The sequence below is a fragment of the Corvus kubaryi genome, unplaced genomic scaffold (assembly GCF_017639235.1).
Source record: "Corvus kubaryi isolate FWS band 111438036 unplaced genomic scaffold, C.kubaryi_AGA036_p1.0 37284, whole genome shotgun sequence".
NCBI classification, from domain to species: domain Eukaryota; kingdom Metazoa; phylum Chordata; class Aves; order Passeriformes; family Corvidae; genus Corvus; species Corvus kubaryi.
In genome coordinates, this window is record NW_024581088.1 from 8,194,038 (window position 1) to 8,216,600 (window position 22,563).

The 22,563-nt window shown below is 45.2% G+C and overlaps 2 protein-coding genes across 5 annotated transcripts in view; one reads left to right on the forward strand and one right to left on the reverse strand.

The window, feature by feature from the left end:
• LOC121663754 (pinopsin) lies at positions 1–5,369 on the forward strand. The gene is made up of 5 exons (XM_042026365.1): positions 1–506; positions 1,045–1,227; positions 1,688–1,833; positions 2,022–2,261; positions 2,718–5,369. The coding sequence occupies exons 1-5, from the start codon at positions 74–76 to the stop codon at positions 2,853–2,855; spliced, it is 1,140 nt and encodes a 379-aa protein (XP_041882299.1). The 5' UTR covers positions 1–73; the 3' UTR covers positions 2,856–5,369.
• Positions 5,357–22,563, reverse strand: part of TEX14 (testis expressed 14, intercellular bridge forming factor) — a 24,728-nt gene continuing 7,521 nt past the window's right edge. The window contains exons 12-31 of one of the 4 annotated variants that reach the window (XM_042026359.1): positions 22,173–22,363; positions 21,828–21,978; positions 20,574–21,517; positions 19,800–19,903; positions 18,747–18,826; positions 17,912–18,178; positions 17,250–17,350; positions 16,864–16,977; positions 16,710–16,736; positions 16,424–16,514; positions 15,638–15,728; positions 14,467–14,529; positions 13,304–13,428; positions 12,396–12,586; positions 11,098–11,149; positions 10,537–10,608; positions 8,032–8,149; positions 7,751–7,846; positions 6,537–6,600; positions 5,357–6,363 (exon numbers count right to left, since the gene is read on the reverse strand). In XM_042026359.1, the coding sequence (XP_041882293.1) occupies positions 6,346–6,363; positions 6,537–6,600; positions 7,751–7,846; positions 8,032–8,149; positions 10,537–10,608; positions 11,098–11,149; positions 12,396–12,586; positions 13,304–13,428; positions 14,467–14,529; positions 15,638–15,728; positions 16,424–16,514; positions 16,710–16,736; positions 16,864–16,977; positions 17,250–17,350; positions 17,912–18,178; positions 18,747–18,826; positions 19,800–19,903; positions 20,574–21,517; positions 21,828–21,978; positions 22,173–22,363 (2,960 nt within the window). In that variant the 3' untranslated portion in view covers positions 5,357–6,345. Of the gene's footprint in view, positions 6,364–6,536; positions 6,601–6,679; positions 7,110–7,750; positions 7,847–8,031; positions 8,150–10,536; positions 10,609–11,097; positions 11,150–12,395; positions 12,587–13,303; positions 13,429–14,466; positions 14,530–15,637; positions 15,729–16,423; positions 16,515–16,709; positions 16,737–16,863; positions 16,978–17,249; positions 17,351–17,911; positions 18,179–18,746; positions 18,827–19,799; positions 19,904–20,573; positions 21,518–21,827; positions 21,979–22,172; positions 22,364–22,563 lie in introns of those variants that run through there. The other 3 variants (XM_042026362.1, XM_042026358.1, XM_042026360.1) reach the window with 3 other exon arrangements.

Below are 22,563 nucleotides of genomic sequence, written 5' to 3' on the forward strand. Positions count from 1 at the left end.
ATTATAAAAAGAGGGAGGGAGGGAGGGAGGGAGGACAAACCCTTCAGATTAAAATAAAGCTTAAGATATTTGAATGCCCAGCTGTTCTGGGGCACGTCAGCCCCTCCTGCTCTATAAAGAGGCTCCGCTTTTGGGGAGGGTCACCTGCTCCAGGTGCTGCTGCTCCATGGACAGCTCCCGGGAGCCCCCAAACAACGGCACCCCGGGGCCTTTCGATGGCCCCCAGTGGCCCCACCAGGCCCCCCGGGCCATGTACCTGGCGGTGGCCGTGCTCATGGGCCTCGTGGTGGCCTCGGCCTCGGTGCTCAACGGCCTGGTCATCGTGGTGTCCATCAGGCACAAGAAGCTCCGCTCGCCCCTGAACTACATCCTGGTGAACCTGGCCGTGGCCAACCTGCTGGTGACGCTCTGTGGCAGCTCCGTCAGCCTCTCCAACAACATCAGCGGCTTCTTCGTGTTCGGGAAGCGGCTCTGCGAGCTGGAGGGCTTCATGGTGTCCCTGACAGGTAAGGAGATGAACTCTACACCTGCCTTGGGCTGCTGCTTCTGGGTTTAGCAAAGGGGCTTTGGAGATGTTCACCACCTAAAGTCGACGCTTGCATGTTGTGAAACTTGTGTCCTTCAGCTCTTTGTTAGCACAGGGAAGGGCTGGGGAGACTGTTGGCTGTGCCAGGTCACCACATATCCAGTCTTGGTCTTCACAGAGTGGGAAATGCCGCTTGGGGGCATGGGGAATCCTTGTTCGGGATGCATTTCATGGGTGCTGGCTGCTCTGTCAGCACTCATGGGGCTGGCTGTGCACCAGGGACAGGAAACTGTGCAAAACCCCTCGAGGACACTCTGTTGTTGTAACCACCAGGCATCCCAGCCACCCATTGCCATCTTCATTTCTAAGGGCCAAATACCACAGCTCTCCCTGCTGTAAGAAAAAACATCTGACTTCTTGTTCAAACAACATTTACTTGAACTAAATCATCATCTACCCAGTCCCAGCAGAGGCAGCAGAACCTGTCCCTGAGACACGACCCCTCCCTGTCCCCCCAGGCATCGTGGGGCTGTGGTCCCTGGCCATCCTGGCTTTGGAGAGGTACCTGGTGATCTGCAGACCCCTGGGAGACTTTCGGTTCCAGCACCAGCATGCTGCCAGTGGCTGTGCCTTCACCTGGGGCTGGTCCCTGCTCTGGACAACCCCACCACTCCTGGGCTGGAGCAGCTACGTGCCTGAAGGTAGGGGAGGTGACAGACTCCACCGTGTTGTCCTCTGACATCTTGTTTTCAAGCCTGGGGTAGCTGGAGAGTGTCTGTGCTGGAGTTTAAAGGGCTAATGTCTCCTGTTAATATCTGCTGCTTGCCCAGCCAATAATTCTCTCCTGGAGGCTGTTCTTTGGAAGTTCCCCACCACAGGACACTCTGCAGCCACTCTTATCTGAGTCAGGATCTGCTCTGGCTGCTGGAACAGCACCCAGCACACACCCAGCCCAAACCTGCTCTTGTAGGGGCTTGGCACAACTCCCCAACAAATCACAGAGGGCATCTGGCCAGCCAAAACCCCACCGTGCCTGATCTCCAGGCCCTTGGGGATGGAAAAGTGAGAGGTGCTTGGGTGCCATGGCTGTTCTGGAGCCCATTCCTGAGCCTTTATCCAAGCCCGTAACTGGTTCAGGCTCATTCCCGACCTTTATTGCAGGCCTGAGAACCTCCTGCGGGCCCAACTGGTACACGGGTGGCAGCAACAACAGCAGCTACATCCTGGCCTTGTTTGTCACCTGCTTTGTGATGCCCCTCAGCCTGATCCTCTTCTCCTACACCAACCTGCTGCTGACCTTGCGGGCGGTAAGTGCGCCCAGCTCAGGTGAGTCCGCGCTGTTCCTCTCCCAAAGCGTCCCCATCGGCATGAAGGGCCTCAGGGCAGGTTTTGGCAGAGCTGGCACCTCCTGGTGCTGCCATCAGGGCTCCCAAGGAATGGAAGTGCTGTTCCAAGCTGCTGACAGGCATCTCCCTCTGTCCTCAACTCCCCGCAGGCCGCGGCGCAGCAGCAGGAGTCGGACACGACGCAGCGGGCGGAGAAGGAGGTGACACGCATGGTGGTGGCCATGGTGGTGGCCTTCCTCACCTGCTGGCTGCCCTACGCCACCTTTGCACTGGTGGTGGCCACCAGCAAGGACATCGTCATCCAGCCAGCCCTGGCATCCCTGCCCTCCTACTTCTCCAAGACGGCCACGGTTTACAACCCCATCATCTACGTCTTCATGAACAAACAGGTGAGAGAGAAAGCTCCAAACAAACAAGCAAACAAATCCACCACAGCTTCACTGGGGCTGCTGGAGAACAGCTTAACAGCCTCAGAAAAACTGGAGGAACTACCTATCCTATCTGGAAGTGTGGCCACAGGCTCGATCCCGGGGTTGCTGTGTAAGCAGCAAGGATTTGGGGAATAAAATGGAAAGGGAGGGAGCAGCCTGCGAGCCCGAACAAGAGCTCATTTTCCGCTTCCATGGTTTTATGGGGTCAGGCAACTCAATGTTGGATCACAGGCTGCTCGTTGAAGGCACTAAGCAAACAGAATGAAACTTTTATTGTCCATAAACTGCAAAGAGTTGGGCTGGGAATAGACAGAGATCTTTCCCAAAATATAACCAGTGTCCAACCCGCCGAGTCTTGAGGTGACGCCGGGTTTCTGTTGCCACAAATAACCTGCTCCTTCCTTCCCTGCCCAGTTCCAGAGCTGCCTGCTGGGAATGCTGTGCTGTGGTTACCACCCCTGGGGGCTGGGGAAAACCTCTCCAGCTGCCCCCAGTCCCCAGGTCGCTGCAGAGGGGCTGAGAAACAAGGTGACACCATTGCATCCTGTGTGACGGCTGCCACATCCTGCCTGCACCAGTGCCAGCTCCAGGATCTGCCTGTTCCACCCACAGCAGCACAGAAGGGATCAGGGTGCAGCTGATGGGGGGCTCTCAGAGGTTGGAGAGGTCCCCAGCAAAAAAAAAGACATGACAGTGTCTTCTTGCTGGAGAGAAGCCATTCCATCATGGGAGAAACTGCAGATTTTTCACTATTTCACTCTCCTAAGGAACCCACTCCCTCCCAGCCCCTCTCCTTGGAGCCTTTCAAGGACACAAAATAAAAATTTTTTCCACAGTGCACAACATCCCAGGTTGCTGTTTGGCCCAGAGTTGGGTGGAACGTGGTCTGTCACCATCCCCAGAGAGAGCAAGCCCTGCCTGCATTGCCTGGTCCTGTTGTGAAGTTCAGGGTGATGCTGTAAGTCTGGCATAAATCCAGCAGGAATGTTTAAGAGCCAACTGTGTTAATAAACACTAATAAATACTAAGCAGTTCAGCTGTTTGACTGGTTGACAGAGGGCTGGACAGAAAACACATCCCCTCCTGCTACCAGAGCTGGCACATCCCTCATGTCAAGCGCCACAAACATGGCTACAGAAAACCAGAAAAAACCCAGTGCAAAGACACAAAGTTAATGGGTTTTTTATAGTTAAGGCAATAGGAAAAGGTCTTAGTCCACTGATTTCCCAGCAAGGCTGAAAACACAAGCGGTAACAGCCCCCAAGGCACCACTGCCCATTAACAGCAAACAAAAAATGCCAAAGCCTGAAAGGATAAAATAAAAGATAAAAATCCTCCAGGAGGCTCTGCAGCTTCACACCTCATCTTGAATCTCAAATCACAGTGTTTATCTGCCCCAGCTGCAATCACATTTCTGGTTTTGGAGGCAGATTCTGTCATTTAGGAACCCAGGAAAGGCTTCTAAAGGCGGTACTGAAGACAGCAAGTCGCTGAAACCGGGTTTCACCCAATTCCTCTGTCTCTAAAAAAGCCTGCCTGCCTTCAGAGTTGTCTTACAGGTTTTTGAGCCTGAACCCCTGAATTGCTTTCAAAATGAGGTGATCCACAGCCAGGCATCCCAGCAATTTGCACTGGACTGGAGAATGATGAGATCTGGGAGACTGAGGGGTTTGTTTTTTCTCCATCTGAGATGCTCTGCTCCAAACCAAAAACAAAACAAAAATCCCCAAACCAGCCCAGTACAAAGGAATGAAACACATTCGATGGAGCTTGGGGTGGAATTGAATTATCTTTATGATCCCCTCCGACCCAAACCATTCCATGATTCCATGACCTGGTGTGGGGGCACAGGACACCAATCCCCATCCCCGTGTCTCCGCCTCCCTCTCTCCTGCTGAGCACAACAGCTCAGCTCACAGGGCTCAAAGAGGAATTAGAACAGCTCAGTATCACTGTTTTAATTTAATTAATTGGGCTTTCATTCTCGGGGAAGCTGAAAAGCAGCATTAGATGGGCCCCTCTGATCTCCTCTGCTGTCTTGCACTGGTCCTTGTTTAATTGTTCCTGTTAATTACAGCTTTTGTGCCTCTGCTTTATGTTATCAGGATGATTTACATCCATGCTAAACTTAAATCTGGGAAAGTACAAGCAGCTGAGAAACTGAAATCTCTGTTGTGTTCTGGCCCCGATAAGGAGATCAGACAGGCTATGGGGCTACTTGAAAGGCCCTCCACCAACAGAAATAAAAATTCTGCACATTAAGATTAAAAAAAGATAGGGAGATGGTTCACAGTCTGCTCACCATTTGGTCCCACAGATAAAATAGAACAAGAAATGCAGGAAGCTGAGGAGATTTCACATGTTGCAGCCCAAAATGATGGATAATTCTGTGCGTGTGAAAACGCTCGTGTGCTGCTCTCCTCCACACTAGTGCAAGCCCCACAGGCTTTAGCTACTTTTTATTCAATTGAACAAGGCTGAAACACAACAAAAACACTGCCCAAAGTGAGAGGAAATGACCCTCAGTTCTGAGTCATGAGCCACCAAGGACAGGATCACACAATAAAAATTTGCAATTTAACTTTTGCACTCTGTCCCTGCAGGTAACACAGCCCCAGGGCCATGGGGAGCAGGATCTTGTTCCAGCAGCTCCTACCAGGAATAAAAATCCTTCTGCCTGGAGCACAAAAGTCCCACACAGAGAATCCAGGTTGGTACAAGCCTGGGTTAGAGAATATTAAACCTTTTTTTGGACAGAATTGTGTCACAGCCCGGGGCGAGGCCTGTTCTAGGCCTTGCTGTTATCCTGAGGCACCGTCACTGCCACAACAGGACAAACACATGAAAGATTTTTATTTTCTCTGATCTATCCTCAGAAAGCTCCCCCACCTCTGCAGCATGCTCCCTGGATACTGCAACTGGATACTCTGTCAGCATCTGGTTGTATCATGGCCTGATGATGGGAAGCAGCGTTAAAAACAAGTAAAAAACCCAACAGAACAACCCCAAAAAAGAACCTCCCAAACCAGAAAAAAACCCACATGGCAGCACAATAACCTTGGAAACTTTTATTAGTGTTGCAAAACCAAATTAACAGGTACAGAACTGGAGAATTTCCTTGCAAAAACAGGAATGAAGATGCAAAACTTGGCACACCCAGATGTACAAAACCAGCTCCAATCCCTGTGTCTGTCACATAGGGAACAGGACAACTTTCACTCCTGCACCTGAACAGTATTTATCACAAGAAATGTTAAATATGAAGTTGCTGTGCCCCTCAAAATTCTAATCCAAAACTCAGTTATATCCAGGGATTTTTGGGTTTGTTTTTTTGGATGAGGCCTACCAAAAATGGGGTTGAATTAAACATCAGGTATCTTCATAACAAGCACATTTTTTTCACATTCTTGTCTGATGCTGGCAGGGAACATATTGCTGCACTTGCAATCTCTGGAGAACACTGCCTTTTCCTCATTAGCTTTTTGCACAGCAATTAATCCCTTTAATCAGTCAAATCAGTTCAACACTAGATCACAAAAGCACTAAGTAAAGAGAAAACAAGAAATTACCTTGTTAAATTTAATGAGCAAGGAAAAACAGACACTACATGGGCTGTAACACTCCAGCATGGAAACATTTCAGTGCCTGAGCAGCACCAGCAGCCCACAGAACTACAATCATTTTGTCTTTAACGTGAAAACTGCATAATGCAACAGAGCAAGAAATTCTTTAGCTTCTGAAAAAGTGCACATGCAGAATAAAAAACAGTTTCATAAGGATGTGACAGTAAAAAACAGTTCACTTCTGCAACACTGACACTGCCTGGGCATGCAACAATGGCATAAAACCAGTACAAACCGTATCAGAGCATAGAGCATTAGATTTTCTTCTGTACCTGCTGCTGTTAAAGGAAATCTGAGCTTTACAGGTACTTGTGTGGCCAAAAAGGGCTGTAATTCACAGACTAAACACTGTGCAAGCAGCAGCAAGCAGGTGATGTGTAGAACTTATTCACTCTGTGTTTTAATCATGGAGAGAGCTCTCATCCAAAACAATTATCCTGCAGGGGACAAAAAAAAAAAAGGAGGGAAAAAAAGGTTATGCAGTTGTTTTTTTCTGATATAAAACTACCAGTTGAAGGGAATGGGACTTCATACTGCCTCTTTTTCATGGGAAACAGGAATGCAGCTCATGCAACACATAAATTTCAGTTTAACTCACAGAGAGCCTCACCTGAAGGGTGGAGCTGGAGCCAGCTGCTGCTGGGGGTGGGGTTTCTGATCCTCGGGGTGCTCGTCTAAAAAACAGGGAAATTCAGCTCAGAATGTGAAAGCCACACAACACTCCAGAGACAGCAAGTGAATCAAGTGCTACAGGTTTTTCTGCTTGATTCCTTCAGCCACATTTGGAATCAGAACCCAGCCCCAGCTCTGGTGCTCCTGGTGCATCCCACAGGAGCCTCATCATGATCAGAAACCAATCCTGATTTCCATCCCTGAAGCCCAATCCCAGCTCAGTGCTGAGGTCTGACAGAAATCAGGGGCACAGCTGCAAATGCTGTGCAATAACAAGCACACTGATGTCACCTCCCAGACTTCTACCTTTAAAAACTACCATCAATATTTCCAAAAGTCACCAGAGATTTGGGACATTTCAAACTTTGGGTGCATCCAGCAGCTCTACAGACCAGGAGCACCTGCTGAAGTCCCTGCACAGCTTCCTGGTGCTCTGCCTCCAGCCCAGGCTCTGCTCTCCTCTACTCCATTCTTCCTTTCAGCATCTTCTGGATCCTGCAGGCTTGCAGCCCTTGAATGACAGAGTTTTGTGTATCATCCTCATTTTTGTTTTTTTAACAGGATGAAACAGAAAATTCTGATGCCAAACACAAGAATGTCTTATGTTCCTTAGTGAGACAGAAGTTAGGGATGACTTATGGCCACTCACTGTGGAGCTGTTCAGAGTTCCTGGGCTCTGATCTTTAGTTCTAAGAGGAAAAAAGGTTATTTGGGATACAAATTTTTACCTTAAAATGATGTTTAAATGACTTCTGCCATGTTCTTCAAATTTCCTAATATACTGCCATGAAAGCAGAACCATTTTCACAAACTCTTCTTTATAAAGAGCTTTCATGATTCTGTTCTCTTAATGCACATTTTTTCTACCTCAGAAAATTCTCCCATTCTGTCAAATTATCTCTGGTTTCTGTGAAGACCAAGCCCTGCCTTCCAAGCCTGTTGAAGTATTTGCTTTCTACCCACAGGAAACTGTATTAACAAAACATTATTTTCCCTCTCAGTTTAGTAGGTGAGTTCATACTGATGTCTCCAGGCAAGTTCCCTGACACTACTCCCTAAGGAGTCACAGCCCATTTTCTGAGAAGTGCTGCCCAGATCTGTACACACCACACAAAATAAACCCTTGAACACAAATATAAATTATCAGCTCACCCAAGAGTGAGTCCCCGAGGTTGTTCTTGGATCTCCCCATCTCCAGGAACTGCATGGAACATTCTTTCCAAAACATCATCGAGGCTGGAGTGAGCTCTGTTAAATAAAAGATTCAAAAGTGATGGTGACAAAGTTCATGCTGCAAATTTCCAAATAAAACAATCACAATTATCAGGGTATTTAAAGCTTTCTGTAAGCTTTGAAGCTTTGAATATGCTGAAAAGAAAATTTTACATCTTTGTAACTCAAAGCCAAACATGCCTTCCCATCGTTTTTCATACCTTTCTGTATCCTCTGCTAGATTAAATGACTCCTTAGTCCATAAACTCTGATTTGTCTTCTCATTTCTCTCAGATTCTTTTTCTGACTCTCTGTTTTCCATTTTAACTTGATCAGGAGCTATTCACATAAACAGCAAGATTTTAGTATCAAAGGAAGACAATAAAGACATTAAAATGTTGTTTTCTTTACTGCACTTGAGGAATTTCCAGTTGCCCACTTCTCAATCACTCTTTCCCCAGTGGCCTGATTTTCTGCCAGTTATACAAAATGCCATTATCTGCAGTCAAAGGTGGCCAGCAGAATAAATATTTCACTCCAACACATTTCCAGATTCACAGGACTCAACATTTTGTTTCCCACTGAAATCAAAAATGTATGTGGAACGAAATCTTTAATCTTTCCCTTTTCAATCCCAGATATGGGAGAGAAATCAACGGGAAACCTGAGGATGGGAGCTTGGTTAGCCTATTTATCAAAATCCAGTGATTTCCCCTCAAAGACTGATTTATCAGCAAGTTCTGATCCCCACAGAAATTAGGGTTAGGGTTGGGTTGAGGGTTGAGAGAGTTAAAGACCCTACAGCTGCAGGAACACTGGGCTGGAAAGGGCATCCCATGGTGATCCAAGCAAGGCCCCAACATTGCTGCTCCTCCAACTTTCTGATCTGGAAATTCATGGTGATGGGGTTAGACTTAGGCTTAGCCTAACGGGGGATATTTCAGCCCCTTCTGCCGGGCTGAGATAAGCAGGAGGCACGAGGCTGCCACAACAAATGGGAGTCTGAAATAGCTGTGCTTTATGCAAAACCACAGTGATTGAGCAGCCAGCAAGAGCCTGCTGCAGTCCTCTCCACCTAAAAACAACAAGCTCCAGTGAACTTCCATCCTTCAGGATAAGATTTAACAAAGCTGTGGGATAACCAAACATGTGCCAGCATCATTCTCAAGTGACTGTGCTATTTAGCTTTTTACAGACTTAACTCATGTTCTGCCTTTTTTTTTGTCTTTTTTTTTTTTTACTGCTGCTCACTTTGTGACTCATTGAGGAGAAAAAAAAAGCACAGCCTATAAACATTTAGGCTTTCTGCTCCTCTGACACGACTTGTTGTACATCTAAAAATGATTCCCACTTAGCACCATTTGCATTTGCAGCAGCACAAAGATTCACCACTCTGCTGTCTTTGTAACAGAGCAGGAAATACAACATTCATTACCCCAGTGGAAGCTATTTTCTTACTCTGTGAAATCAGAGGCATCATCTCATGCTGGAGAATTAGGAACATTAACAGGTAGGGTGCACTGGCCACTTTCTGAACTGAATCACCCTCCCAGAATGGAAACTTCAGTGGTTTTGACATCACCTGCCCACCACCTCTCCTTCTGTGGGTGTTGTCACCTGTGTTTCAACACAGCCCAAGCTACAGTGGCATAATAAAAGCAGAAAATTAATTCTCATGGTTAGACCTGCAAACCTCCCACACCAGCTCCCTGTGGAGTTCAGAGGGAACGCACAGGGAAAGGCAGCAAACACTGGTGGGGGGGGACCAAGCTAAAAAGTGCAGTTTATTGTCACAGCTGAACACACAGTGACAAGGACTCAGAGTCATTTTGCAGCACAGCAAAAGGAATTTTCTATTTTTAATCTCTACATTGGGACTATTAGCAACAAACCATTCATTTGCACTCCAGAGTCTTGCAATCCCATCCCTTTCAAGTCTGGAGAGAGGGAATCTTGCTGCTTTAACTGTTCTGTTAAAAACAGCATTATTTCCATATTGATCTTGGTTGGCTATACACTAAAGTACCAGATGACTTTATGCACCCAACTCTAGAGGAAAACCTGTACATGAGTTATAATTATTTTATTTATTAACCTACAAACTGCCCCTGACCATCATCAATGGCATCACTGATGATGCCAATCTCCACAGGTTCTTCTTTTGGTGAATGAGGAAATTAAAATAAGCTCAGGATGTGTCTGGGTGTCTCATTTCTGAGAGAGCTGCGGACATTTTAATTATCCCAATGTCTGGTGTTAATTTAGGAAGAGCTCAATGAGGAATAAGGAACGCAAACTCTTCTCTAACACCCTCCCAGTGAAAAAAAGGCAGAGTTTTTACACTTTCTGCCTGGAGATGTGAGTACAAAAAGAAATGTAAATCACTGAGCTCTGCACAGACACCCGGGGGGGTGCAGCTGCCTCCTCTAATGGGGAACATGAATTGCTCCAGGACACCTTTGAAAAATTCAGTGTACACCAAATTCCTCTCTGTGTTCAACTCCACCTGCACTCAGTGTGCTGTCAGCAGCAGCAAGGAACCACTCAGTGAAATGCAGAGGCTTCAAGAACTGCCAGTTATTTAAGCTGTTGATGCCCAACTTCCTAATCATTGACTGCAACTAATTTGGAAGCTCTTGTGTATTTTGGCAGTGAATTGTTTGGGAGAAATCCTGATTGAGCACAGCTGGAAAGCCTCCCACCGTTTGGGGTGAAGTGCCTCTTACCAATTTCATCCAGCAGCTCTTGGGCTGGTGAAGGCAGCTCATCAATGGTGGGGGGAGATGCCTCTGAGAGTGCTGAGACAGAGAAAAAAAGCATTCTAGTTAATTAGCAGTGATTAATCCTTAATAACTGTGACATAGGCTTACACTCTGATAGCATCTTGCTTACATATTTCATTTAGCATGAGCCTGGCTCATTCACATTTTATCGAATTTCCTTAAATAATTCCATAATGGAAAAATCATTTCGAGCCACACTCGTACATTCAGCTCTCAATGCTGTATCAGAATTTGGAGGCCAGGAATATTTACACTTCAAACAGAGGTTGATTTAGAGGCCAGAGTTCTTGGTCTGCAGGTGCAAACACAAAATCCACAACCCAATTAGCACCAGCAGTACATGGTTGAGTGCAAAGCGATTTATCCCTCTAAAAAGTGACATCCAGGAGCAAAAAAAGAAGGGGAAAAAAAGGGAAAAATAATTAATAAACTGCAAAATTTCCTTTCAAGTCTGTTTCTCTTGAAAACAATTTATTTTGGCTGGGGTTGGGATAAAAGACTTACCAGGTGCCTGCCTGGTGTTTCTCAGGGATGAAGCAACTGGTGGCAACCCAACCTGTGTGAGATCAACCAGAACGAAACACAAGAAGGTAAATTGAAAAACTGCTGGCCTTCAATCGTCTCCTTCAACATTCTAAATCCAAAACGAGGTAGAACCTTCAATTAAAGCCTGAGCTGACCATTAAGTTTTAAACTAAGCTTTTCAATCTGTTCAGAATATGAACTAGAGTAAGATTGATGTGTCAAAAATTTTGCTTGGGTTGCTGTGCACCCCTATTTTAGCTTTAAGATACCATCAGCTACATAATCTTTATTTCAACGCTCTGAATGGACAGTTGGATGGGAATTTTCTGACTGGACAGTTCCAAGATTTCTTCAGTTCCCATTCTCTGCTTGGAATCTTTCATTATTAAAGCCAGGACAAAAATTAAAAGCCCCCCAAAATTAAGAATTTGTAACCAGAGGCAAATCCCCACTGCCCTCAGAATGGAAATATGCACTTAATTCTAGAATAAGATTTTGGACAAGAAGCGACACCATCGGCAGAGCCACTTAGGGCAGCTCTGCCTTGTAAATGAACTTAATGAATTCCAAGTGCTCTGGCCCAGGAGCAGCACGACACAGAGCTGCCTGTGCCAGGTCAGCCACACAACGAGCACTCCCTGCTGTCCTGCCCGAGCAAACTCTGATTTCATCTTTAAACGACAACCCCAGCAGTGAAAATAATAAGAAAGGTGAAAACGCAATTATTTTATACAAAACTGTCTGCAAAGACAACTGAGATAATTCTGTGTGGCTCGGGAACACCTTCAGAGCCAAAAAGATCCCTGGAAATCACTGCAGTGACCTTGGAAACTCTGCACTCCAAAGGGAGGGGGTTTGACAGAACAGAGCTGATGAGATTGGGCACATTTGATGTGCAGGAAAAGGACAAGCCCCTGATAAAAGGGCTCATTCAAGCCAAGCTTTTCACAGGTTTTTATCACTTCGCTGTTCTGGCATTCCAAAGGCTGGGAAAGGGCAATTCCTTACAGCCAGAGAAGGGATGGAGGGCAAGGAAGGGCCACTTGGAGAGCGGCCAACATTTATGAGCAAAAGGAGCCCAAATCTTTGTATAATCAGTGGCAGCACTGACTTTTATCATTTTATCAACAGAGCCACGATTCCAAAATACTCACAGCGACCCACAAGCATTTCTCTACTTGCATTTATTTTTAGGGAAAGTATTTTCAAAAATATTTTCAAGGAACATCAAACGAATATTTAAAGTAACTCATGGCACAAGTTATTTTCTGACTTACAGGCTCTTTCAGTCCAAATGGGCAAACTCTTGGAGCCACCACTGGAATTTCCATGCTCCTCTCCCCTTCATAGGCTGTGGTGAAAGTATTGAACACTGTGGAGGAGGTCTCTTGAGAGTCAGAAAAGGAAGAATCTGAAGAAAATTCATGGCAGTGTTTGTATTTCTCAAGGGCTAATGGAATTTTTTCTTCTAGAATTAAAAAAAAAAGGAGAGGGAAAAAAAGAAAAGACAGCGAAGCTGGAGAATTATTTTTGGAATTTTTGTATCTCTATCACATTTCAACAGAAGCAGAAAAAAGTTTAAAGGGAACAGGCACCTGCACAAGAAACTCTTGAGAAACTGTTACCCATAAAAGAGAAATCTGATAACCCAGGAGTTCCACCTCAGACAAAACTTTGCCAACTGAGAAATTTCAGCCACTGTTACACCAAATTAATGAAGCACAAATGTTAATTCATTACCCTTAAGCACTTCAGTTCAACAAACGTTTATCACCTTATTTAACTTCTTTTCCACACTCAAACCATACGGAGTGCTTATTAAATTGCCTTTAAAATGCTGAAATCCACAGGTATCAGTTCGAATTTCAATGATTTAAACAATTTCTGATTTATGAAGGCTGCCAAGTAAATATCTTCCAGAGACCTTTCAGGCAGGGTTTTTTTCAGCTGTGCCCCTGTAAATTGTCCTTTAATTCAATGTCTTTGGACAATGAGATTTCAAACAGGAACAGCAGCATTTCTTGTGGTTACTCACTGCAAGCCTGACATTTCTGCACGGTGTGAGTGGAGCTTCCATGATTCACCTTGATGATTTGAACATCAAAAAGTCCTGGCAGAAAGGTCTGGCTGGCACAGAGAGGTGAAATCATTCCCTGTGAATCCTCTTTTCCCCTCCCTGCATTACCTGAGCCCAGGGGGGTGCTGACACTGGTGGGAGCGTGGCTCAGCCGAGGTGTTTTACACTCCACACCCCTCTGGAAGTTCTGCTCGCAGGGGATGCTGGACAAATCCTGAATATCTGCCACTGATCTGAATTATTGAGAGATGTTCTGACAGTTAGAATGGCCACTTCCTGCACCTGTGAATCACCAGATCCTGCTATTTTCAGAGTCTTGAAATTTTAATTTCGCGCAGTCTTATCTAGTTCACTGGAACGGAGGGAGATGTTCCCTTTGAAACTTCCCACAGGAATCTGGGAAGGCCCAAAATCACCATCTTCAGGAATGTTGCAGAGGCAGAAAAGGTTAATTATTTGCTTCCCCTTCCTTTCCAGGATTTCTTAAATAATTCTCCTATAGAACCAGCTCAGGAAGCTGCCTCCAGAAAGTGCAGGAAATACAAATGTGAACCAAAAGGCGGAAAAAACTCCCCAAAGCCAAGGGAAGTCCTCAAGGGTTAACAAAAATTAATGGGTCATTAATTAAGACTAAATCTAGGTCTTGAGAGCATTTAAAAGAACGACTCTGATAAAGTGAGAGTGCTGAAGATCTGCACAGGCACTGACACACACCCAAGTGACAAAAATGAAATCCAAATTAATCAAACCAACATTTTGGGGAGATACACCCTGGATTACATCGTCCTCAAAGAGCCATGAAAAGAACAGACACCTCCTGTAATCAGTAATTACATGCAAATCTCCATTAGCTGTAAAAATAAATTAACGTTATTAGTTGAGTCACAAACATATTCTGCTATTTTTTTTTCCCTGAGAATCACAGGACTATTTCTGCAATAAAATTTATTTGGCTCCACACGAACTATTTGCTCTTTAAAGTGATTTTATTTCCCCATGCCATATGGAGAGAAGAAACGAGGAATCCTCACACTTTAATGGGAAGAAGCACAGACAGATTAACACCACGTTAATTATTTATGAATATGAAAATATTTCACACTAAGGACAACTCATTTACACCAATCTCACAACTTTTCACAGGAAAACACTCTCTCAATGCTCTGGGGCGTTTTCTCTCGGTCTGTCCCATCTCCCTGTCTTGCACCAACACAGAATTTTGCAGTTAATGACCAATTTGCTGAAGTTTTGCTATAAAATGTGGCTCTTACACATCTTTTTCTTGGCACTCTTCCTGTGGCTCCCACAGTGTTGCTTCTCGTGCTGCATCCACACTGAAATGAGGGAGGAAAGGTCATTTTCACCCTCAGAAAATGATGGAAATAGAAGGATTTGGTTTCCTTTCTCTCAGGAAGTTTAAGCACTACCTTCTCTCTGAGGTAGACTGAAGCTTTTAAAACTTATTGCTCAAACATGGACAGCGGTAGGAGGAAAAAGTCATTTTCAAGAGATTATGGATTTGTTTTCAGTACGGAGAAAACTTCTAATTGACATTTGCAGCTTCAGAACAAAGCTGAAATTAAATAAAACAAATCAAAATCTAGGAATACACATCACTCCATTGTTTCATCATCCTTTGATCTGTCTCAGACTGTGCTGAGCCCACTCAAGGTCAAAGAGGATTAGGCAGATGCTCAGAGAGCAACATCCCCTCTGTCCTGCTAGCAAAAGTTCCTAAGTGAAGGGAGCAACCAAAACCATTCTTTTCTATCCCAAAGCCAAGTGATTTCCACTGCTGGTGCCTCCCTTTGGCCCAGGGAACTCAGCTCCTGTGAGGGGAGGAGGGAGCCCAGCACAGGGCTCTGCCCAAATACTCTCCATGCTGGTAAAAAATACAAAATTTACAGGACAAGAAACCTTCCTGTTTTTCAGAGGAGACAACCAAATCTCCAAGATTTCAGAGACTGCCAAATCTGATGTTACCCCCAGGCAAGATCCAGTGAACGTTCCTGCACTGGGCTGGGCTGATCCCACTGGAAGGGAGAAGGCAGGATCTTCATTGCACTTGAGCTCCACAACCAAAGCACAACAAAATTAAAGCAGATGACTGAAGCCTTAATTTGAATTATCTTTGCTCTGTTTAAGGCCGTGGTTTATCAGTGGAAAAGGAATTCTGATACGTACATGGCTTTTTCCCCCTATTTTAGCTCCCTCATTAAGGCAAAAAACCCCCACCAAACTCTGCAAAAGACAAAAACCCCTTGAGACCAGTGAAAAAACCCTTTCAGTATTTTCTTGGCAAGGAGCTGAGTTATGTAGATAATCATTAAAAACCACCACTGGCATCTCATTTGAATATTAGATATGTAAGCAGAATTAATGAAGAGAGCACACTTTATAAGCTAATTTATGCCTGGAGGAACAATGAAAACCAGTCTCTACCTGGCCACAGGCACTTGGCTCAGCTGATTCACTCCCAGCTTGTTACTGCCACAGCTCTGTGGGCTTGGGCTGCAGAAGGGTATTCTTCCTCCTGAATACAAATAACAAATGTTCCCTGTTACTGGCTTTTGCAAGTACAAAAGAAAACAACACAACTCATTGAGCAGGAAATTGCAACTTTATTAAAATTCTTTTTCTGGTTTTGTTTGAGTTCTTGCGACCCTTGTTGTTATCGAGAGACAAATGTGTTTTAAAGATGCATTTTCATAAACATGGCACAGCTGCCAGACAGTCACTGAAGCACTGGGGAATATCACAACATTTACAAATTCGAGCTAAAAGAGACAAGAGAGTAAGGAAACAACAATGACTCCTCCATTATTCTGCACACGCACTCTGTCAGCTCTCACTGTTTCTAAGCCCAAGATCCTCCCAGCAATGAGAATATTAATGTGTAAATACAACTCTAATTCAGTTTCCAGCTCCACAGCAAGTTGCATAAAAAGATTAAACTTAGCCCCAGGGTAAAAATAAAAAGGTTTCAAATAAGTTTTTGTTTTGGCTTTTTAACTGAAACACAGCAAGTACATAAACACTGCATCTGGAATTATTTCAAACCCAAATCCTGAGTGTCCTGAACTCTCCCAAAAATAATGAGGAATAAGAGATCAATTAAGCCTGAAGAATGAAGGTCCAGTCCTGTGACAGGAGAGCTGCTGGCAAAAGTATCAATGCAACCACTCTGTGTCCCTGCCTCAGAAGTGCTTCAAGAAAAAGGACATTTACCTGGAGCCTGAATTCCTGATCCTGCATTTCCAGGTAATTTCTGTAAAAATCCTTCACAAATATCTTCTGCTTTGCCCTCAGTGTTTGAGGCCTGGAAAGGGAAAGGAATTAATTTTTTGACACAGAAGCTGCAAAGGGCAGGACAACCCTCCCAGGATGATGTTCCCAACAATGAGAGTGAAGAGAGAAACTTTTCAGGAGGTCTTCAAACAGCCCAGACTGGATTTAAAAGTAATACAGAAAAGTTTTGCAGCTTCCAGAAATTAATGAAGATTAATTTGCTTACTCTTATCAAAATCTTTATTTGCAGGTCCTATTTCAAAAGAAAAGAATAACAATTAAAAAAAAATCTCTCATTTTCCACAGCTCTCTTCAAACCAAATGGGAGCACAATTAAACCACGTGTTGTGGAACTTATGTCCAAAAAATGTTATTTTTACCTCTGGTTCTGAACTTCCCTCAAGAGTAGGAGGAAGGAAATAATCAGGAGTGAAGAATTCTTCAGTGACATCAGGAGGTGAATTAAGGGAACAATGTAATTCCCTTGAACATCCCTGTGAAAGACATCACCTGAGACGATCCCAGTAACAAATACACACTTCAGCCAACAAAACACTGAAATTCTGAAATTCTATTTAATTTGTTCACTGACTTTCAACCCACCTCCTGCTCCGCGAATTACCTCGGCGGTTGACAGAACAGAACAACATAAAAAGGGGGAAGGAGGAGAGGAATTGTTACTCAGATCAGCACAGGATGCGACACCAGGCTAAAGTTTTCCACGGATAAGCAGCTGCAACTAAATTCCTCGGGTTTCTGTACATACTCTAGAGAGATTCTCAGCTTGCTGAGGAAGGACTGAACTCTTATGAATGGCTGTTCCAGACTCTGCTTGTTCATCTGGTGCTGGGGACTGGCAGCTCCTCCCTAGGATGTCAGAATTGAATAAAATTATTAACCAGAAAAAAAAAAAAAAAAAGTGATGTGAAGTGAGTGATCTGAGGCACTGCTGGCATATCAGTGAGAACAGACAGTGACACTAATTGTCTGTCAGGAGCACGGAGAAATAATGACATTTAAATGCTCACCTCATTAATTAATCTAAGCAAGGGAACCTTGCCCTGTTCCTTTGTCCTGAACTTTTTCAAAAGCTTTGCCCACTGAGCTGCTACAGAAGAAGCAGCTGTGTGGTGAGACTGGAAGAAATAAAGTGTGAAAGCACACTCGAGGGTCTGGAAGCTTTGGGTTTCTCATGCTGATAACAACAATCAGTAATGATGAAGGTCTCCAAGTTCTCATTCCCTCCACCTATTAACACCTAATACTCATCTCTGTTTATGCCCACCAAGGAGTGACTGACCTGCTCTGAGATAAAAACTCTGGAAGATAGAATGGACAATTCTTGTAAAAAATCACAGAAGCAAAAATCTGATTGGAAATGGAAAGAGACAAAAAGAGAACAGAGTATTTTTTGTTTCTCAGCCTCACCTGTAGAACTCCTGAGTGAGGGCTCCGGATCACTCTCCCCAGATTCAGTTCTATCCTCACTGCCCAGGTCCCAGGGCTCAGCAGCATCACCTGGCTGCCACCTGCACCTCTGCTGCTCGTGACTTTTTGGGGCTCTAGCAGGGACATGCTGGGAGGTTTCCTTTACACTTTCTGCTTCACTTTCAGACGTGCATTCACTGGCAGGGTATGGACAGCTGAGCCCCAGCCGTCCTGAGGCCACTCTCCGGGCCATTCGCTTTACTTCAGCTACACAAAAAGAACAAAATTACCACTTCACACCACAGAACCTGGACCTTCAAAGCATCCCCTGTGTTCCATTGTGCCTGCAGACTTGGAAATGCTGAAGTTAGAGCTGGTATGAGGACAGCCTTTGTCACGGAAAGAGCTAAACACTTCCTTCCATTTTAAATAAAGCTTAAAACCTGCACAGATTGATACGGACGAGTCTCTACAGGAACCGGGTTTGTTAAGTTTGATTCTCTATTATCCATGCCCGTGCTGCCATCCACTGGGCACTGCCATCCTGCCCTTCCTGAATCCACACACTGTCCAAAACCAGGCTAGAAATTCCTTCAGCTCCACAAACCAAACCACCTCAACGTGCCTGGGATGATTTTATGCCTGGAATGTGCAAGACACGGGATCCCACTCACTTGGTTTCCATCCAAGAAAGACCTCATGGAGCTTCAGCACTAAAGGCACAGAGACCAAGGCACAGAGACCTTCCCTCGTGTTAGGGTTTAATGCAATGCACTGCAGCAACATTTCTGATATTAATGCTGAGTTAACACTGATTTAACACTGATTTACTCACTCCTCCATTCCGACTGCATCACCCTCCTCTTCTCACTGTTTTTTTTGCTGCAGAACTCAGCCCTTGGTTTTGGATAGCACCTGCAATAAATGATTGTGAAATGCACAAACTCCTTCAGAGCACGAGCATATTGTGTCAAGTATTCTCCAGCCAGGAAAAGGCTCCAAGTTGTTTTAACATTAATTAGAGCACGTGTGCTCTCAGCCTTTTAACAACCCGGCAGAACCAGCAGATTGAGCTGCCAGAAGCTTGGAAAGCACCGACAGTTATGTGGGTCTATTACAGATTAACCAGACAAGCTGTACACTCATCTCTGCATCTCAGAGCTGTCAACTGTCTTCAGCTGCTGCAGCTCCAAAACCACACCATGGATGGTGTGGGGATTGTTTTATTGAGGTGATCACAATTTTAGACCTGGACAACAACCACTTTCCCACCAGAGTTCACTCCCTGACCATCACTGACCATGTCAGCACCTGGAATATTTCTGTTCTAACCTTTAGCAACAGGTCTTTCTGATTCAAACAGGTCATGAATCCATTTTAAAACTGCAGCAGTTTTCCTGATTTGACCCAAACATTGAAGGAGGCATCTGTCCCCCTCTCTCCAAGATTAATCTGCACAAGTTTTGCCAGGTAATTTTAACATGTCCTTTCCACTCATGCTTAGAAATACAAAGAGATGACATTAAAAGCATTTCTACTGGGAATTGAAGGAGGCTGTGCCCAGAGAGGAGAACCACCTTTATTAATACCTTCCCAGATTGCTCTCCTTAGGCACTGGTGCAGTTTTGGACCACTGACCTCCATCCCAGAGGCATGTGAAATCTTTTTTAACACCAGTCTTTAACACAAACTGCCCTGTCACAGCAGCTCCCCAGCAGCTCTGCAGCTGACAATGACTCACAGCAGGCTCCTCTCTGTACAGATGGTTTTTGGCTTCCTGAGAAACATTTAATGCCAGCCTTGATCCTGATGTGCCTCCTTCTGACAGTGTCTCTCTCCAGATGAATCTGTCAGAATTAACTCTTCTATGAATAAGATCAAAACTCACCACTTCTCCTCTTCCCTTCTCGCTGCAGGATGTGAATCAGCTCCTCTCTGACACTGCAAGTTGAACTTTTCTTGGCATCTCGCAGACACGTGTGGGAGTAAATGCTGAAATGAGTCCAACAAGCCCTGATTCAGCACACACTGGGCATTCTGCTAATTACTGGCTGAGCTGTCTGTGAGGCAGCCTAAGAACAGGACAGCACAAACTTTATTGCCCAAGTTGTATTTTAGCTGCCCTGCTCAGGAGAAAGGACGACAGCCCCAGGCCTCGGCCTAGCAAAAACCCTGCCCTGCATTTATAGCAGGTTTCAGGTGCAGGCAGGCAATCAAAACATGCAGCTTCCAGGGGGGATGAGTGGACCTGAATGACTCAAGATTGTCCCCACAGGAAATACTTGAATTTCTCTCTTTCTCTTCAGTCTATGTATTTAATAATGAAAGTGATCCAGAAGCCCTTCCCTGTAACGGCTTAGGCCTCAACACAAAAATATTTCTCCACTGGCCTTTCCCTGAGAGTCCCACCTCCATTTTAGTGCAAGATTTGGATTTTAACCCCACCCTGAGCCACTGGATCAGTATTGTCCTGGGAGGAGAGGAGAGAAAGAGGAAGTAACACAACTGCACTGCTGAGCTGTTTTCATTCCTGTATATAACATGCATGAATACATTTTAAAGGACAGATTCATCCCTCCTCTTGGACACCACCCATCCCTACATCCCTTGGCCTGCTAAGAAACACAGAAATGATAAAAAGGCCTCCTGCTCAACACTTTACCTCCCAGTTTAGGCTCACTTCATCATCCAGGCCCTTCCCCACGCTGCAGCCGGGATCACGATGCTTCGTTGCAATTTTACTCTTCCACTTCTCATTTTGAATGGCCTCTATTTCCTTGGCTGTCTTGGGAACAGCCTGGAAGCTGTTTCTGCCTGGTGCCTGACACGTTATTGGTGGTGGAATGTAGTCCCTGGATGGTGGAGCTACAGCCTTGTGTAAAAAAATATCAACTGCAGAAAGAGGGTTGTTGGTATTTTGGGAAGCAGCATCAGACCCATTCCAGTGCCTTCCTTGAAAGCTTTCCTTAGGAAGCAGATTCATCCTGATTTCCTGGAGCAGCTCCTTTTGCCTTCCCGTGGCCTTCAGCCTGTCCAGTTTCTCCCCTGCCCTGCACAGGGAATCTCCTGCCTCCTGCAGCAGGCTCTGCATAATCTTGAGGTTCAGGGCACATTTGCTGATGTGCTGCTCGGTTTGGGAAGGGCTGCTCAGCCTCCTGCCAGCATCTCCTCTCACCTGTGACAGGGCAAAGGCCTCTCTCACCCTTTCCTCTTCTTCTTCCTCCTCTTCTTCCTCCTCCTCCTCCTCCTCTCCAGTGAGCCCTGTGCTGGACCCTGAGGATTCCCGTTCCTTCTCACCCTCCCACAGGCTCTGATCTTCCTTTTGCTGCCTTTCTGTATCCTTTAGAGCTTGGCCTAATCCAGGTCCTCCTTCCAGGAAGTCTTGGGGACCTTCTGGGTAACTGGCTAAGATTTCATTCATTTCGAAGCTGCACAGGCTGCCATCCACATCACTCTCACTGGAGTGAGAAGCTCTTGTCTGCAGTTGAGAGGACACATCGAGACTTCTGTCCTGTGCAGCTGGCGCTGCGCTGGCTGCTGCCTCTTGCCCCACCAAACCACTGTTCTCCTTGGGAAAAACAGAGTCTTTGGGGGCACAAAAGCCACCTGAAAAATTCAATTTTAAGCATTAAGTCATTTCTCCACAAGTCTGACAACCACGCTGCTTTTGCACACTTAGGAAATTTTTTTAGAAATTTGGAAATGCTGAAAACTGTACCTGAACAAAACAGATTTAGAGCCTTGAGTCTACATTAACAATTAAGTGGTAGCTAAAATCCAAAGCCAACTGCTTCCTATTTTCAACTTACAACATCATAAAATCTGTGAGTGCCCCCATTTCAATGATTTATGTCAGGCTGTTGTGGGCTGAGGAACACGTGAAGGACACGTTGACACCCTGCTCCAAGAAACTCACCAGCCTTGCTGATCTCTTTTCCCTGGAATTCCACTGTTCTCTTCTGGAAGCTAAAAGCTGATGCCCAGCAGATGTTCACATCTGCAAGAACAGCAGGTCTCTGTGCTTTGGACATTTCATCGGCGTGGCCACTTTCAGATTTAACCAAGTCCTGTAAAACAAAAACAAATGGAATAAAACACAACTGTATTTGACAGCTGTGTGTCCCTGCCTGCTCTTCTGAGGGGGGGTCAGCTCCATGGTCAGAACACTCAGTGTTGGAGCACTTCCTCTAGATTTAAGCATTACAACTTGAATCTGAATGGACACAGCGTATCCATCACAGGTGACAATGCTGGGAGGCACCTTTAGGTCGTTTTTCAGGATATATTGAATATCCTGAAGTTTCATGGAACGCTTCCTCTGCTTGGGTTCCAGCCCTGACTTGACAACATCATAATAGATCAGGGGGAGTCTGACATCTGCTTCCAGCTGCTCCCCTGACAGGATGAGCTGCTTAACAGCCGAGTCTTCCACACCTTTCCAGGGAGGGCTCTCTGCAAGACACAAGTACAGAGTTTATGTCACCAGCTGTACATTCATGTTAACGGAAATTAAAAAAAAAAAAATCACATTATTCCCTGTCCATTCCCTAATTTACAACTGAAAACAAGCACTGGCATCTCCTCCCTGTCTTACTCCAACAGTGGATGCTTTAAAGGGAGCTGACAGAAATATCTGGAGGAGAGTGACACTG

Excerpts from the sequence above, each read along its gene's own strand:
- LOC121663754 (XM_042026365.1), top strand. The coding sequence starts at position 74 with ATGCCCAGCTGTTCTGGGGCACGTCAGCCCCTCCTGCTCTATAAAGAG. Across the intron at positions 507-1,044 it reads CTTCATGGTGTCCCTGACAG|GCATCGTGGGGCTGTGGTCC; the intron begins GTAAGGAGATGA and ends CTGTCCCCCCAG. Across the intron at positions 2,262-2,717 it reads ACGTCTTCATGAACAAACAG|TTCCAGAGCTGCCTGCTGGG; the intron begins GTGAGAGAGAAA and ends TTCCCTGCCCAG.